We start from the raw sequence: 16725 nt of genomic DNA, 5'->3' as shown, positions 1-16725 counted from the left end.
TCACAAGCCTTCAGCACATCTCCAAGCAGAGGTTCCTCTTTGGTTCCAGAAGTGTTCTAAAGTCTGTGGTTTTGGGTACCCTTCTTATACCCAATTTCTCTTTTGAAGTAGGTCTGCTTCAAAGCAAAGTCTCTCTTGAATGTGAAATCCTGCCTTGCCCAGGCCAGGCCCCAAACACTCACCAGGGGGTTGGAGACTGCATTGTGTGAGGGCAGGCACAGCCCTTTCAGGAGTGAGTGACCACTCCTCCCCTTCCTCCTAGCAAAGGTGGCTCATCAGGAAATGCAGACTACACCCCAGCCCGCTTTGTGTCACTGTCTAGTGTGAGGTGCAACTAGCCCAACTGAAAAACTGACCCAGACAGGGAATCCACAAACAGGCAGAGTCACAGAAATGGTATAAGCAAGAAAATGCTCACTTTCTAAAAGTGGCATTTTCAAACACACAATCTTAAAACCATGTTTACTAAAAGCTGTATTTTTAAATTGTGAGCTCAGAGACCTCAAACTCCACATGTCCATCTGCTCCCAAAGGGAATCTACACTTTAATCAGATTTAAAGGTTGCCCCCATGTTATCCTATGAGAGGAACAGGCCTTGCAACAGTGAAAAACGAATTTAGCCATATTTTACTGTCAGGACATTTAAAACACATTACTATATGTCCTACCTTAACCATACACTGCACCCTGCCCTTGGGGCTACCTAGGGCCTACTTTAGGGGGGCCTTACATGTGAGAAAAGAGAAGGTTTAGGCCTGGCAAGTGGGTACACTTGCCAAGTCTAATTTACAATTAAAACTGCACACACAGACACTGCAGTGGCAGGTCTGAGACATGATTACAGAGCTACTTATGTGGGTGGCACAACCAGTGCTGCAGGCCCACTAGTAGCATTTGATTTACAGGCCCTGGCACCTCTAGTGCACTTTACTAGGGACTTACTAGTAAATCAAAAATGCCAATCATGGATAATCAAATCAACAATACAATTTACACAGAGAGAATATGCACTTTAGCACTGTTTAGCAGTGGTAAAGTGCTCAGAGTTCAAATGCCAACAGGTCAGAAAAAATAGGAGGCAAAAAGATTGGGGATGACCCTGCATAAACTCAAAAGTCTAACACTAGTGCACTTGTAATTAGGCAGGTGGGTTATCTGTCCTGTTTGTGAGACAGTAGTCACCTGTCAAATGCTACATCAAGCTCTTTATTACTTGTGTTGGACTACCATCTATCCAATTAATAATTCAATTTCTTACACCAGACTTTTACCTTTTGCATGCAAGGTTCATTTTTTATAAGACATTTTATTAGTGTTCATGTTACAAACATGGAGGCAGAGAACATACTAATCCAGCATCTCTCAACAGTACAAATGTAGCTGACAGCACTTGCTCTGAACACCCTCAAATACGCCCCTCCCCCCAAGCCAGTTTGGTCCCATTAGGGGTCTCATGTGTCCCACAGGAAAGTACAGCCCTGTCCAAGTACCACAGCCATCTGTTGCAGGCCTCCAGGAGAATATCCATATACTGGAATCAGTCCTTCCAAATATTAAAATGTTCTTGTGAGCACCCCTGAGCTGTGTAAATGAGCCTCTCAAGCCTCGTGAGGTGGTCTAAACACTTCCTCCCAGGGCTCTGGCCCTTTCCAAAGTTTTGCTATGTCTCTCTTTACCACAAGGAGACCTGTCCACAACAGGGATCATCTTATCCCCGTTAATGTCCAGGTGTACTGCAATGTGTGGAAGAGTCATTCTGGGGTCTAAGAAAAGTTTCCAGACCAACACCCCAACCAAACAGCATAGCCCCCCCCTGAAGAAAGCCATCTTGTCTCCAAATGGTATGTACGATGCCCTCTTATTGAGATATGTACTACAGAGTAGAGAGGTTACCACCCTGATTTTCCAAAGCCTCTCTCTTGTAAAATAGAACTGGAACTAATCAGCTGAAGTCAAAACTCTTGTATGTACAGTTTGCCTAAATAAGATTTTCAACAATACAAAATATGATAGACTTTAATCACAAATATAATAAATATAATTATTTTAAGCCTCAAAGAGAACTTACCATTGAACATCTTTTGGGCAATGAATGTAACATCTATGTGATTAGGACAGGAAAGGTATTCGATCACTGCAGTCCAAAGACTTTACATATGTCAATATGCTGAAACATTTTGCAATTTTAGAGAACGAACAGTCATTATGAGATCAAAAAATTGTATTAACTGCAATTCAAAATATGCTCCACATGCTTCAGAATGCACCTAATCTCAGCTTATGCAGGCAGCACCATTAGGTGCTTAAAATACTTCAAAGAACATTTAAGAGCAACACAGAATGTTGATGTATGCACTCCTGCAGCTTTCTAAGTATGAATATTTATGGTGGCAGTCCTGAAGAGGTAAACTCCATGGAATTACAATAACAACATGCCAAGAGGCAGAGAGATGCTGCTCTTACAGATGCAGAACCTATTCAACGTCACAACACAAATTGTCTCAGGGAAAGTACATATTAAAAACCTTAACCTATTATAGTCAGGCAATGGCAGTCAGTTGTGAAGTTTGAAAACAAATCAGTCTAAGTGCATCAGTATGCAGATGATACCCAGCTGTGGTTGAAAGATTCACCAGTTAGTGGCACCCACCACCTTAAATCATAGGTTGCCCTTGGTTGAGTATAGATATCTGCAGCTTATCTAAAGCTCATATATGTCCAGATAGAAATCATAGTCATTGCGAAAAGCCAAGAGCAAAAGTAAACAACAAGCCCAGTTCCAGGACTGGCTCTGTACCACAAATCAAGAAATTGTCATTAACAGCAATCTCTTCATCAAGACCCACAGTGTACAGAAGGTGCAGACACTGTGGTACCAGCTGCCATCCTCCATACCTGAAAGAGATTTCAGAACTAAAAATCAATCCTTCATCCTCTGGCCCCGCCCAGTGGCAGCGCCCCACTTGCCAGCATTCGAAAGTCATTGCCAACACCCCTGGTTGATGTCCTCAGTGCCAGAGCCTACATCATCAAAGAACTGCAATAATTCCTCCTGGCTGCTCGCTCTTGGCCATACTCTTCCTTGCACAATTAGTTGTCAATACCCAGGTAATTCTGTGCTTCATGAACATCAATAGCAATTCTAGCAAAGGCTGTGTATAGCTAAACGTGAGTATTCACAATGAGGTGAAATATAAGCATTATTGCAAAGCCAATGGCATATTGTAAGCATTAATGCAAAGCTAATGGCATATTACAAGCATTATTGCAAAGCCATTGGCATATTACAAGCATTAATGCAAGGCCAAAGGCATATTATAAGCATTAATGCAAAGAATGGCATATTACAAGCATGAATGCAAAGCCAACGTCATATTACAAGCATTAATGCAAAGCCAATGGTATATTACAAGCATTAACGGAAAGCCAATAGCATATTATAAGCATTAATGCAAAGCCAATGGTATATTGCAAGCATTAATGCAAAGCCAACGGCATATTACAAGCATTAACGGAAAGCCAATAGCATATTATAAGCATTAATGCAAAGCCAATGGTATATTGCAAGCATTAATGCAAAGCCAATGGCATATTATAAGCATTAATTCAAAGCTAATGGCATATTACAAACATTAATGCAAAGCCAATGGCATATTACAAACATTAATGCAAAGCCAAAAGCATATTATAAGCATTATTGCAAAACCAATGGCATATTATAAGCATTATTGCAAAGCCAATGGCATATTATAAGCATTAATTCAAAGCCCAATGTGATTGAAGTGGAACCTGTCGAAGGAGCTGAGCGCACCCGATACTGCGGCAGACAGGGGCACCGAACTAGCAGAGCCAAAGCAGACAGGACTGATACATGACTTATTAAGAATTAAATAATCTGCATATCTCAAGAAGGGCAGACCTCTCAAGTTAAAATTGTTTGTATTTGGGTCTCCCACAATAAAAACGAAAGCTTGTCAGTCCAGAACTGTTTAGAAATGTACTCACAACACATTACACTGAAATACACAAATCAGTAAAGGATGGATTGCTTGAATTAATCTCAGCCACTGGAAATGACCTGGGCCACTTACCAGTCCATCGTTATAATGCACACAGTGCCACATCAGTTTGGACCCGGGCCAGGTCTCCCTGAACTGGAACACAAGCAACCCAAGGCTGGTTTCATCAGCCAGGACAGCTTGGCTGCAGTGGCACAGGGTGCAGGTGACCCACTTCTGGGAATTCCCATCCCATTTGGGGTGTTACACTGAAGTGCACAAAAAGGTGATGAATTGAATACTTGAATTCATCTCAGCCATTGGTAATTACTCGGACCGCAACCCAGTCCATTGTTATTTTGCACACCCGGCCATGTCAGTTTGGACCCAGCCATACGCAGTCTTGACCCTACTCCAACAGGAACGGTGCATCCCAAACTGCCAGGCATTCCCTGAACCGGAACACAAGCTACCCAGGACTTGTTTCACCCTTATTAAGGTTCATCAGTTGTGTACAGCTTAGCTTCAGTGGCTCAGTGTGCACAAGACCCACTTCTGAGAATACTCATTCCATTTTGGGTGTTCCTCCGAAGTACACAAAAAAGTGATGAATCGAATGCATGAATTAATTACAGCCACTTGTAATTAGGCTCGCATACCAGTCCATCTTTTTTGCTCACCATCCCATCTCAGTTGGAGAAGGATTTAGACTGATTTGCATATGGCATGGTGTGCAAAATAACAATAGAGTGGGACGAGGCCTGAGTAATTACCAGTGGCAGAGATTAATTTAAGCATCCCATACATCACTTTTGTGTATACATCAGTGCACAACAAATTACAGGCAGTAGAAAAAGATGCTCTCTTTTTTACTGCCTCATCCAGTAACTCGTAGTCAGAGAAGAACTACTAAACCAAATTCAGCACTTTTCCTGGTCTCTTTTTCTCGACTTGGACTAGCATAGCCACAAATGAGCAGAATCAGCTCCCCATTTTAGTATCCATGATAAGGATGCTGTGGTGTGTAGGAGGCTGGCCTGGCTTGTAGTGGGTACCAATGGGGTACTTACACCTTGCACCAGGTCCAGTTATCCCTTATTAGTGTATAGGGTGTCTAGCAGCTTAGGCTGATAGAAAAGGTAGCTTAGCAGAGCAGCTTAGGCTGAACTAGGAGATGAGTGAAGCTCCTACAGTACCACTAGTGTCATATGCACAATATCATAAGAAAACACAATACACAGATATACTAAAAATAAAGGTACTTTATTTTTATGACAATATGCCAAAAGTATCTCAGTGAGTACCCTCAGTATGAGGATAGCAAATATACACAAGATATATGTACACAATACCAAAATATGCAGTAATAGCAATAGAAAACAGTGCAAACAATGTATAGTCACAATAGAATGCAATGGGAGCACATAGGGATAGGGGCAACACAAACCATATACTCTAGAAGTGGAATGCGAACCACGAATGGACCCCAAACCTATGTGAGCTCGTAGAGGGTCGCTGGGACTGTAAGAAAACAGTGAGGGTTAGAAAAATAGCCCACCCCAAGACCCTGAAAAGTGGGTGCAAAGTGCACCTAAGTTCCCCAGAGAGCACAGAAGTCGTGATAGGGGAATTCTGCAAGAAAGACCAACACCAGCAATGCAACGACGATGGATTTCCAGACGAGAGTACCTGTGGAACAAGGGGACCAAGTCCAAGAGTCACGATCAAGTCGGGAGTGGGCAGATGCCCAGGAAATGCCAGCTGTGGGTGCAAAGAAGCTGCCACCGGATGGTAGAAGCTGTGGATTCTGCAAGAACGAAGAGGGCTAGAAGCTTCCCCTTTGGAGGATGGATGTCCCACGTCGTGAAGAAGCTTGCTGAGGTGTTTTCGTGCAGAAAGACCGCAAACAAGCCTTGCTAGCTGCAAGGGTCACGGTTAGGGTTTTTGGATGCTGCTGTGGCCCAAGAGGGACCAGGATGTCGCCAATTGCGTGAGGAGACAGAGGGGGTGTCCAGCAAGACAAAGAGCACACTCAGAAGCAAGCAGCACCCACAGAAGTGCCAGAACAGGCACTACGAAGTGGAGTGAACCAGAGCTCACCCGAAGTCACAAAGGAAGGTCCCACGACGCCGGAGGACAACTCAGGAGGTCGTGCACTGCAGGTTAGAGTGGCGGGGACCCAGGCTTGGCTGTGCACAAAGGAAATCCTGGAAGAGTGCACAGGAGCTGGAGCAGCTGCAAATCACGCGGTTCCCAGCAATGCAGTCTAGCGTGGGGAGGCAAGGACTTACCTCCACCAAACTTGGACTGAAGAGTCACTGGACTGTGGGAGTCACTTGGACAGAGTTGCTGAGTTCAAGGGACCTCGCTCGTTGTGCTGAGAGGAGACCCAGAGGACCGGTGAAGCAGTTCTTTGGTGCCTGCCGTTGCAGGGGGAAGATTCCGTCGACCCACGGGAGATTTCTTGGGAGCTTCTAGTGCAGAGAGGAGGCAGATTACCCCCACAGCATGCACCACCAGGAAAACAGTCGAGAAGGCGGCAGGATCAGCGTTACAAGGTCGCAGTAGTCGTCTTTGCTACTTTGTTGCAGTTTTGCAGGCTTCCACCGCGGTCAGCAGTCGATTCCTTGGCAGAAGGTGAAGAGAGAGATGCAGAGGAACTCTGATGAGCTCTTGCATTCGTTATCTAAAGAATTCCCCAAAGCAGAGACCCTAAATAGCCAGAAAAGGAGGTTTGGCTCCTTAGGAGAGAGGATAGGCTAGCAACACCTGGAGGAGCCTATCAGGAGGAGTCTCTGACGTCACCTGCTGGCTCTGGCCACTCAGAGCAGTCCAGTGTGCCAGCAGCACCTCTGTTTCCAAGATGGCAGAGATCTGGAGCACACTGGAGGAGCTCTGGGCACCTCCCAGGGGAGGTGCAGGTCAGGGGAGTAGTCACTCCCCTTTCCTTTGTCCAGTTTCCCGCCAGAGCAGGGCTGGGGAATCCCTGAACCGGTGTAGACTGGCTTATGCAGAAATGGGCACCATCTGTGCCCATGAAAGCATTTCCAGAGGCTGGCGGAGGCTACTCCTCCCCAGCCCTAACACCTTTTTCCAAAGGGAGAGGGTGTAACACACTCTCTCTGAGGAAGTCCTTTGTTCTGCCTTCCTGGGCCAAGCCTGGCTGGACCCCAGGAGGGCAGAAACCTGTCTGAGGGGTTGGCAGCAGCAGCTGCAGTGAAACCCCAGGAAAGGCAGTTTGGCAGTACCCGGGTCTGTGCTAGAGACCCAGGGAATCATGGGATTGTCTCCCCAATACCAGGATGGCATTGGTGGGGCAATTCCATGATCTTAGACATGTTACATGGACATGTTCGGAGTTACCATTGTGAAGCTACACATAGGTAGTGACCTATGTGTAGTGCACGCGTGTAATGGTGTCCCCGCACTCACAAAGTCCGGGGAATTTGCCCTGATCAATGTGGGGGCACCTTGGCTAGTGCCAGGGTGCCCACACACTAAGTAACTTAGCACCCAACCGTTACCAGGTAAAGATTAGACATATAGGTGACTTATAACTTACTTAAGTGCAGTGGTAAATGGCTGTGAAATAACGTGGATGTTATTTCACTCAGGCTGCAGTGGCAGGCCTGTGTAAGAATTGTCAGAGCTCCCTATGGGTGGCAAAAGAATTGCTGCAGCCCATAGAGATCTCCTGGAACCCAAAATACCCTGGGTACTTCATTACCATATACTAGGGAATTATAAGGGTGTTCCAGTATGCCAATATGAATTGGTGAAATTGGTCACTAGCCTGTTAGTGACAATTTGTTCAGAGAGAGCATAACCACTGAGGTTCTGGTTAGCAGAGCCTCAGTGAGACAGTTAGGCATCACATAGGGAACACATACATATAGGTCACAAAATTATGAGCACTGGGATCCTGACTAGCAGGGTCCCAGTGACACATAACAAACATACTGAAAACATAGGGTTTTCACTATGAGCCCTGGGCCCTGGCTAGCAGGATCCCAGTGAGACAGTGAAAAACACCCTGACATACACTCACAACCAGGCCAAAAGTGGGGGTAACAAGGCTAGAAAGAGGCTACTTTCTCACATGGTGTCTCACAGAAAGAAACAAAAAAATGAAGGGTGGGATTCTTGAATTAATCTTAGACTTTTGTTTATATTGTCACTGTGCCACTAAGGATAAGGGCCAACCATTTGCAAATCAACTTCAGCTTCAATTGGAAAAGTACAGCCTAGAGACCTATTCTGCGCCCCTTGTGAACAGGAAGCTGAGCATCCGAGTCTGGTATCAGCCTTGGGACCTCATCAGTGAGTTATAGCTTGATGTTTATGGTACAGCCAGCATGTGACTCGGGGTGGGTGGTGAGTTCCACTCTGTTGGCGGAGCTAACAGAGTTTTTGACACTTCAAAAACTCCAAGCGGACCACGAAGTTTGGCCAAAAACTCTGCTAGCCCCACCAGCGGAGCGGAGCTCACTGCGTGTGCACTGCATTCCAGTTATGCAGGACACGGTGCAAGCGCAGACAGTCTGCGCTTGCACTGTGTGTCCGATAAGTGGGCTGCAGTGCACACTCACCCCACGTCTGCATCATCGTGGAGCTGCTCACCTGCGGCCCAGCCCAGCAGCTCTGGATCCAGGGGGCAGGAGAAAGCAGAGAGCTAGACCGCTGGCAACGAGGACCACCTGGGAGTGAGGACCCAGGTAAGTCCTTGTTTTTTTTTTTCTATATGTACACTGGTACACAAAAGACCTGAAACTGCAGCTGTCACTGCTACGGCCCTGGCATGAATTCGGTGTAAGCTGCCATTTCAGGCCTCTTGTGAACCGGCCTGCCCCGTGTGCACTGACAGGCCGGTGCACAAGAGGCCTGAAATGACCTATGGCCTTGGCCTGAATGCGCTCGATCTTAGAAGCGCTAAGCAGTGTTGGGCCTAACCAGGCCCAACCCTGCTTAGCGTTTCCGAGATCAGGCGCATCCTGGGTGCCAGTCTGCAGCTCACAGAAGCCCACCTCCGCGGAGTGAAACTCTGTCAGCTCCGCCCAACCCTACTGTGACCCATGTCATTGTGCACCTGTCACACTTAGGGTGATTCACTGAGAAAAACAGAACCCAGGAGAGTGGGATGCTTGAATTAACCTCCTACAAACAGAGCTAGGCTGCCAGACCCTGTTTGTGTTGAGATGAGATTGCAGCATTATGAAGGTAAAACTGTAATTTAAACCGCCCAAAATGTTTAGCTCTGGATAGAAAATGACAAACACTATTTTGGGCCAAAAGAGTGGTTTCTTAGAAATAAACCATATTTATGGTGTGCACGGAGCACTGCAGGAGTATGTGTAATGTCAATGTCCTTCTGTACGCATGCATTACAAGTTCTCCTAAGAAATGTTCTACTTGCATGGAATAAAGTTAAGGTTTTGCAGTTTTGTGAATTGATACAGCTATTTTGAAGGTTATTGAGTGCACATGCTTTTCACCAGGTTTGTCCATAGTACAACCCACTGTGGAGTATTTCAAGCAAAGTGTTGCTATTTCCAGTTTAATGTTCTTGATATATTACATTTCCAGCCTCCAGCCTTCTCAAAATCATTAACAAAAAAAACAAAAAAGACAATACTGCTTTCATTTGGAATTTGCTTTAGCGTTTGAGAAAGATGTCTGGTTTCGAAAAAATGGAAAATGTGAGCACGTGAAGGAAATGAGAGCAGCTGTGTTTTCATTCACGAGGGCAGCGGTGATTCATGCTGAGCTATCAGCCATGTTTGAGTGGGAGAGATGTATCTGCGGCCCTGTCGAGCAGTGGTAAACTGCTCCTGCTGGGGAGCCAGCAGGGCATGTCTACATTAACCCAAGCGAGAGTTGCAGAAGTTACAGCCACTTACTTATAGTTGTCATCTTCCACAAACTTCTGAAGCTCCTCGATGTAGCGCACAGACTTCAAGTAGTTCTGCACATGTGGCAGCGTTACCAGGTGATCTGCAGGGAACAAAATCTGCTTAGAAAGTTTGCAGCTTCAAAGAGAAAGCAATAATTCTTTACTTCAGTCTGTGGCTAGTGTTCAACTGAACTACCACTAGAGATGAGGAAGTGTGCGTGGGCCCCACCAGGAAGAAGATTGTGATAATATCAATAATGAGAACCATAACACTGGTGTATGATGAATAGAATAAATGTCACTGGGGCATTCAATGTCTGAGCATCTTTGTTAGGGAGTCTGGGAAACTAGAAGCACATGATGGCTAGAGAGGGAAGAACCAAGGCAGGAGGGTGGTGTCAGGTGAGGAGCTTGGTTAAAGTAGAGCAAAGTTTGAGCATCCCCATCCAAAACTGCAGAACGAAGCCTCGGATTTAATTTAGGTTTAAACAATCTCCTGTTTATTGATTATGATTTAATTGATTGAACCTACATGCAGAATTGTCCTGACTCACACATATAAAAATAGATCTTTCTTGAGCAATTCGTGTTTCAGTCATGAGTTTGCATTTGAGCTTTTTCAAGGCTGTACTAACATAAATGTGGTGAAAAATGAAAAAGAAGGCGTAAACTTAAAACAACCTTCCAACTTGGAATGGAACTGATTTGCTATAAAAGTAATGAGGGGGGGGAATGGGCATGATCTAAACATTTGGCTTTAAGGGCAATCCAGTAAAACCTCCCACCTCTCTGGGGGGCCTGCACAGCCCAAGACCTTTGTATATATCTGAGGCCACCAATGTAAGTAACATGCATTACACCAGAGCTTTGGATGCAGAAAGCAAAGGAGTGTCTTCAGAGAAAGGAGTGGAAGAGAGACCCTATACAGTGCTCTGAGGCCGGCTGTGTGGGTAATACCACCTACATACATACCGAATAACTACATCATGCAGGTCGATCTAGTTCCCCTCCTCTCTGAAGCCAACACCGATAATTGTTTTGGCCCTGTAGCAGGTTCACTGGAATTAAACAATTTCGCAGCCTCTGCTTTTCTGCATTATTATGGATTGGACTAATTTGCCACATAATCCATCAGGTGCTGCATAATTTGCAGATTTTAACAAATAAATGTCTAGCTCAAACGGATAAAAATGTGGTGACATGTTGCTGTGCAGTGAACGACTCACCGCAAAGGCTGACTGGTCACCCTACTCTTGCGTATTGCTATATTTGGGTGCTAACCAGGTGTTAATGAGGTGTATATTATGTCTAGACAATGTTAAGTGTAAAAATGACAAAATAATGAAGTAATACTATTCCAAAATGTGCCTCATTACACAACATAATTTGCCTTTTCTTGCCGCATAATATAGTCAACTCAGCTGCATAATTGTGTCCTCCCCTGCCGCATAATTCCAGTGTCCCTGCCCTTAACACTCTATACTCGTCTTAATGCCTGAATAGCCCTAGTGATCCTCATCAATGACACATACAACACTGGCTACACATGCACATGTATGACACATAGATCTTCCTTGAATAGTAAAGGAGTCCAGAGAAACACCAGCAGGTTGTAAACTGCTTGAAAGAAGTGCAGAATGAATTGAAATTCACCTTGCTCAGCATTAAAGGGGCTGAATACCAAGATCCAATCCTGCTCAAGGGCCTGTAGACCCTCAGCTCCGCCCCTTTCATTTAACGGGGCTCAGAGGGGTCTCTTTCAGTGTCAGTGCAGAAGGTGTGCAATTACTGAGTGGTGCTCAACAGTCAATGATCCTTCACTCGCTAGATGAACACTTTCACAATGAATGTGTTCTACCGCATCTGGCACTTATAGGGGTAGGCTTCATTTGTACCTGCCCCCCCCGCGCTTAATTTGTAAATTAGAAGGTGCTGGGGCCCAAAGCCCCCCCTCTTAAACACGCGGCTGCTGCATTTAAATGTGGGAACACGGGATACTGAGACAGCTTAATCCTGAAGCCATCTCGGGCCTCTTCAATCCATAGAAAGCTACTCCCTGCCCCTTCAGCTCACTCTTGCAGCTTTCTCCTTTCTCCCTTTGTGACACTTTTTCGTTTTTCTCTTCCCCCATCTTTCCCATATGTGTCTTTTGCTCGCAGCAAATGCTTGAGGCAGAAGAATAAGCCCTGGACCTCAAAAATAAGTGCCGATGCTGAGCACCGGAAACAACAAGCACAAATTAAGCACTGCCCCTCCCTTCCACAAAATCAATGTGAAACTTAAAGTGGACTTAACAGGGATCCACTGAAGACTGAAGTGTACTCAGGCACAGTGACTCAGTCATTGGGGGTGGGGGCGGCTTGAGCTGCTAGGCACACAGTCATGTTGGTGAGGTTCGTCTTGAACCCTGAAGCTCAGTGATCATTGGTAGGTATTGAATGAATTCACAGGCACAACAATCATCAATGCAGTGTAGCTTGAGCACCTAGCCATAGCGATCACAGGCGAGGTGCATGTCGAGTTCCTAGGAGCTCGCGTTGATGAACTTCCACCGTACGCTTCAGTCCACGGCATCGATATCTCAAGAAAACTCCCAAAAACAAATCCTTCAAAGTGCCACAGAGGCAAGATACAGTTGGCACATCCAGTCACATCATACTACCCTTGAGAATCCTCCACTGCCTTCACTTCAAAGAGAGATTGCAATGAAATTTCTGTTCATGGTTGAAAGATCATCGCATGGTCCCCATGTTACCTCTACATGATCTTCAAGCTCAGTCTGAACTTTTGATGCTAGAGGCCTCCCACAGTAAATCAACTCACAGCATAGCCCGACAGACACAAACTAATCAGAGCAGACTTTCTACACACAGAACTTTTTAATGAGCAATGGTCTCTCCTCTCTGTATATATACGGTAAATCTTTAGACTGGCACCCTAAACTTTTATAAAGAGCTCAAATTACATTTCTTCTCCTCCGCCTTGGACTGGATGGATCCCTAGATCCAGCAAATCCATCTTGGTTACCCAAGACAGCTCACGTACAGTTCCACCTTGACCTTGTGGGGCTCACGTCCAGTCCCAACCTGACCTTGTGCAGAGGACTAGACAGGTCCTATCACCCAGAGAGACCTCGATGGGGGCACATTCCTTTGGTGCTCACTAAAGCTTCTGAATTAAACATACTGTTTCTGAGACAAAAATGGCACAAATGGGAACCTGTCAGCTTGACTTTTGTTACACCACAATTACCCACTCACCCATATGGTCTAATTGATAAATCTGCAAAATATCCATACTAACCATAGCTGCAGGAAACCTGTAGGTCTGCAATTATTCTGAGTATGTTGTTCATCTGGTTGGACCTCTGTTCGTTTTCCAAGATGCTCCCAGAAGCAGGGTATGCAGAATCAATGTAGATTATATCCAGCAGATAAATTCCTGAAAAAGTAACAAAAAGTGACTGTTAAAATAGAAAGTAGGCGTTTCAGGTTTCTAGTTTGCATATTAAAAATATTACAATTGTTAAAATGACTTGACCACACAGAGTTTCATGGACATACCTGTTCAGATAGGCTATGTCTTCCTATAAGAGGCATTTCCAGGTGGCCCGGTTGACATATCAAGAAATCCATGCAACCCAATTGTTTTTTGTTCTTCGCATTGTTACTTGTAATTGTGGTTTCCCACTGTAAATGGTCCCATTAACAGTAACTAGAAAGACCACAGTGCCCAGAAAAGTCCTCTTTGAGCTACCAACACAAGGAGCCCGATTAAGAGTGAAGAGGAGTTGTGTGTGAAGTTTCTGGGAGGCCAAAATTTGAATTACCAGCCGGTCTCCAACATAGTTCTTCCTATCTCAAGTAAGGCCCCATGGAATGGTAAGTAACTATGCAGGCTGGGCTAAAATGGGATAAATTCCAAATTTCTGGCTCCTTGGGGGTTTAATGCACACATTGACCACCTGCTCTGAGCAGGGAGTAAATGTCTGTGAGGCGGTTGGTGTGGGGCGAAAGGAGGTAAATGGATGGGAGGGTGGATGAGGAAAGGGAAGGATGCTCTCTAGCAGGGGGAATAATTATATGGTCTCAACTTGCCTTGGTAGAGGGTTGGGCAGGGGTCAAGGACTGAGAACAGGTTTGCACTGCAGTCCATTCTCAAAGGGAGGTTACTTGCCGGGAACGCCTCACCTTGCCCAACAGAGTCACCCCCTCTGTCCTTGACTTTTGCAAGAAACTAAAGACCCGGCTCTTTCTTTCTAGGCCGCCTTAGCACCTGGATACCATTACTGGTGAGCTGCACGCCATACAACTCAACATAACAGACTGGATTGCTCAGTTGGTAAGATCGGTTCCAGTGTCGTTGCACCCAGGAATCACAAATGAGGGAACACCAAGCCATTTATAATGGTGCAGAGGGGAATCCCACTTCATACAACTTGGATTTAGAGCCCTAATCAACCAGAGATCACAAACATCACTGCCTCACGAATGGCAAAAATTCTACAATGCACTTCTCACCCAGTACATTGGCACATCAGCTGTGAGCAGAGACCTTAGTGTGGGCAACAGAAAATTACACAGTTGGTAACAAATCTAAATTCACTCATTTGCAAGTTAAGATCTTATGATAGTTGGTTGTTGCAAAGGAAATCACAGAAACGTTGTCTTTTTGAATGTTAGAGACAGGGAGCACTTGTTTGATGAGCTTTAAGAAACAGGTTCACATGAAAACATGGAAAACAGACTCAAAAATATAGGTTGCCAAAAACTCACAGATAGTTTCTTGCAAATATTTTACTGTGTTAAATTCCATGCTGTAGGACAGGGTCAATTTACTGATCTAGCTTATTTTGGGATAAGTGGTTGATAGCAGAACAAGATGTAGGAAAACATGTGTAGGTAGAATATTTTTCTAAGTCTAGATGTTTTTTAAATACCATGCTTTTTGCTCTGTGGTCTCACAAGCTACCCTTACAAACACCTCTACATCCAGTAAGGCTCTAGAACAACATGTTTTTTCCTAATCAACTGTAGGGAGAGCGGTTAGAAGGATGGCCAAGTGAGGCCATGCATCAAATAACCCCTGGGATAATTGTAGCTTTGGGCGCACTAAAGTCTGACTCACATTGAATACCCTGAGTTGTGATTGAACTTAGACATAGAAACTCACCCCTTCCACCTGAAACACAATGTGAAAAGGCTATCTTACTACAAAGACTTTGCCTCAGAATGCTACGGCCCTGCTCTACCTGTCCCTTCCCTTTGTCGTTGTCCTGTCCCGTCATCACAAACACGAATCCCATTTTCTCTCCTTTTTTATTGTCACTTCCCAATTTTGGAATAAAAGACCAGGTATTACCAGAATCTCACCGAAGGTTTATTCATGACAGGGAATCTGCAAAATGTGAATACAAATCAGACAAACATTTCTGATGTTTGATAAAAGGGTAGCCCATCATCCATCACTGCATTCTCCATCATCCCCCTACACAGGAAGTGACGTCACAGGCTTCACACCAAAAGGGTCTTTACAAGAAGAAGTCATCATCCACCTGCATGCTGTCCGCCTCCTCTTGCATTTCTACCTCCACTCAGACCATACTTAGTGGCAGCAGAAGGGTGGACACGCATCTGTCGCGTGCAGCTGATGTACCGAAGGTGTGCTACAGACATGTCCATCTGCGCCTGTCCACTCCTGTCCGTGCCTAGCGCCAGGAACCCTCGTTCCCCCCGACTGCACTGGACCCATCTACCGCAGCTGGAAAGCATCCCAAAAAAAGGACTGGGCTTCCTCCCTCTTGTTGCACCGGCCCAAACAGGCTGGAAACTTGCCGAAAGCCATCAAGAGCAAGTCAAGATCACACATATAAAGGCATCTTCACATCCACCCTAAGTCATCATCATCAAAGATTTCACTGCCTCCTGGCACCTCTAGCAACATCATTTCCTCTCTGAATGCTCCTACACCTGTATCACCTCCATCACAGCTGACAAACAAACTCTGACATTGTGGCCCACCATCACCATCAAAACTGCTGCTAACATGAAAAGCCTCCACTCAGGGGCCCTATTTGACTCTTGCCCCCCCCCTTCATGGCTTCAGCTTAGGACTCCTACTGATAAGCAAAACATTAACACTCAATGCCTCCATCAACTCAGCTGTGGTCTCAGACGCATGGAAACATGCTACAGTCATGTCCCCGCTCAAGAAACCATTCGCTGAAACAGCCACGTTCTCCACCCACAGATGCATCTTTCTCCTCCCAGACCCAGCCAAGGTCTAAGAGAAACTAATCGATGCCTCACTGACCACTTCATCAATCACCAGCTCCTCAATGCCACGCAGTCTAGATTCAGGCCCAACCACAGCATAGAAACAGCACTCATCACCACCTCAGACGAAATGTGCATGATCCATGACAGGGGAGACACATCATCTCTCATTCTCCTGTGCCTCTCTGCAGAATTTGACACGGTCTCACATCCCATCCTTATCAGGTACCTGCACACGATTGGCATCCAAGGATCTGCTCTACGCTGGATCTGCTCCTTCTTAACAGACAGAAGACAAGCTGTTATCCTGGCACCTCACTCCTCAGAAATCGTCAAACTCATCCGTGTAGTGCCTTGAAGGTTCATCACTCAGCCTCATCCTCTTCCATGCATAAATGATCCCCCTGGCCACAGAAATCATCAAAATCCTCTCCTATGCTGATGAAACACAATGCTTACTCTCCCTCTTGGAGAAGACCCCCAACACAACAAACAAGGTTATCACTTGCATGACTGAAGATGCTAACTGGATGAAAGCCAGCCATCACAAGCTCAACACTG

General features: G+C 45.4%; 1 protein-coding gene across 2 annotated transcripts in view; it reads right to left on the bottom strand.

The window, feature by feature from the left end:
• Positions 1-16725, bottom strand: part of RALGPS1 (Ral GEF with PH domain and SH3 binding motif 1) — a 1336836-nt gene that overhangs the window by 406217 nt on the left and 913894 nt on the right. For both annotated transcript variants that reach the window (XM_069241780.1, XM_069241778.1), the window contains exons 10-11: positions 13193-13330; positions 9897-9990 (exon numbers count right to left, since the gene is read on the bottom strand). In XM_069241780.1, coding sequence (XP_069097881.1) covers positions 9897-9990; positions 13193-13330 — 232 coding nt within the window. The remainder of the gene's footprint in view (positions 1-9896; positions 9991-13192; positions 13331-16725) is intronic.

Source organism: Pleurodeles waltl, chromosome 6 (assembly GCF_031143425.1).
Source record: "Pleurodeles waltl isolate 20211129_DDA chromosome 6, aPleWal1.hap1.20221129, whole genome shotgun sequence".
Classification (NCBI taxonomy): Eukaryota; Metazoa; Chordata; class Amphibia; order Caudata; family Salamandridae; genus Pleurodeles; species Pleurodeles waltl.
This window is presented reverse-complemented; position numbering and strand designations above follow the sequence as displayed.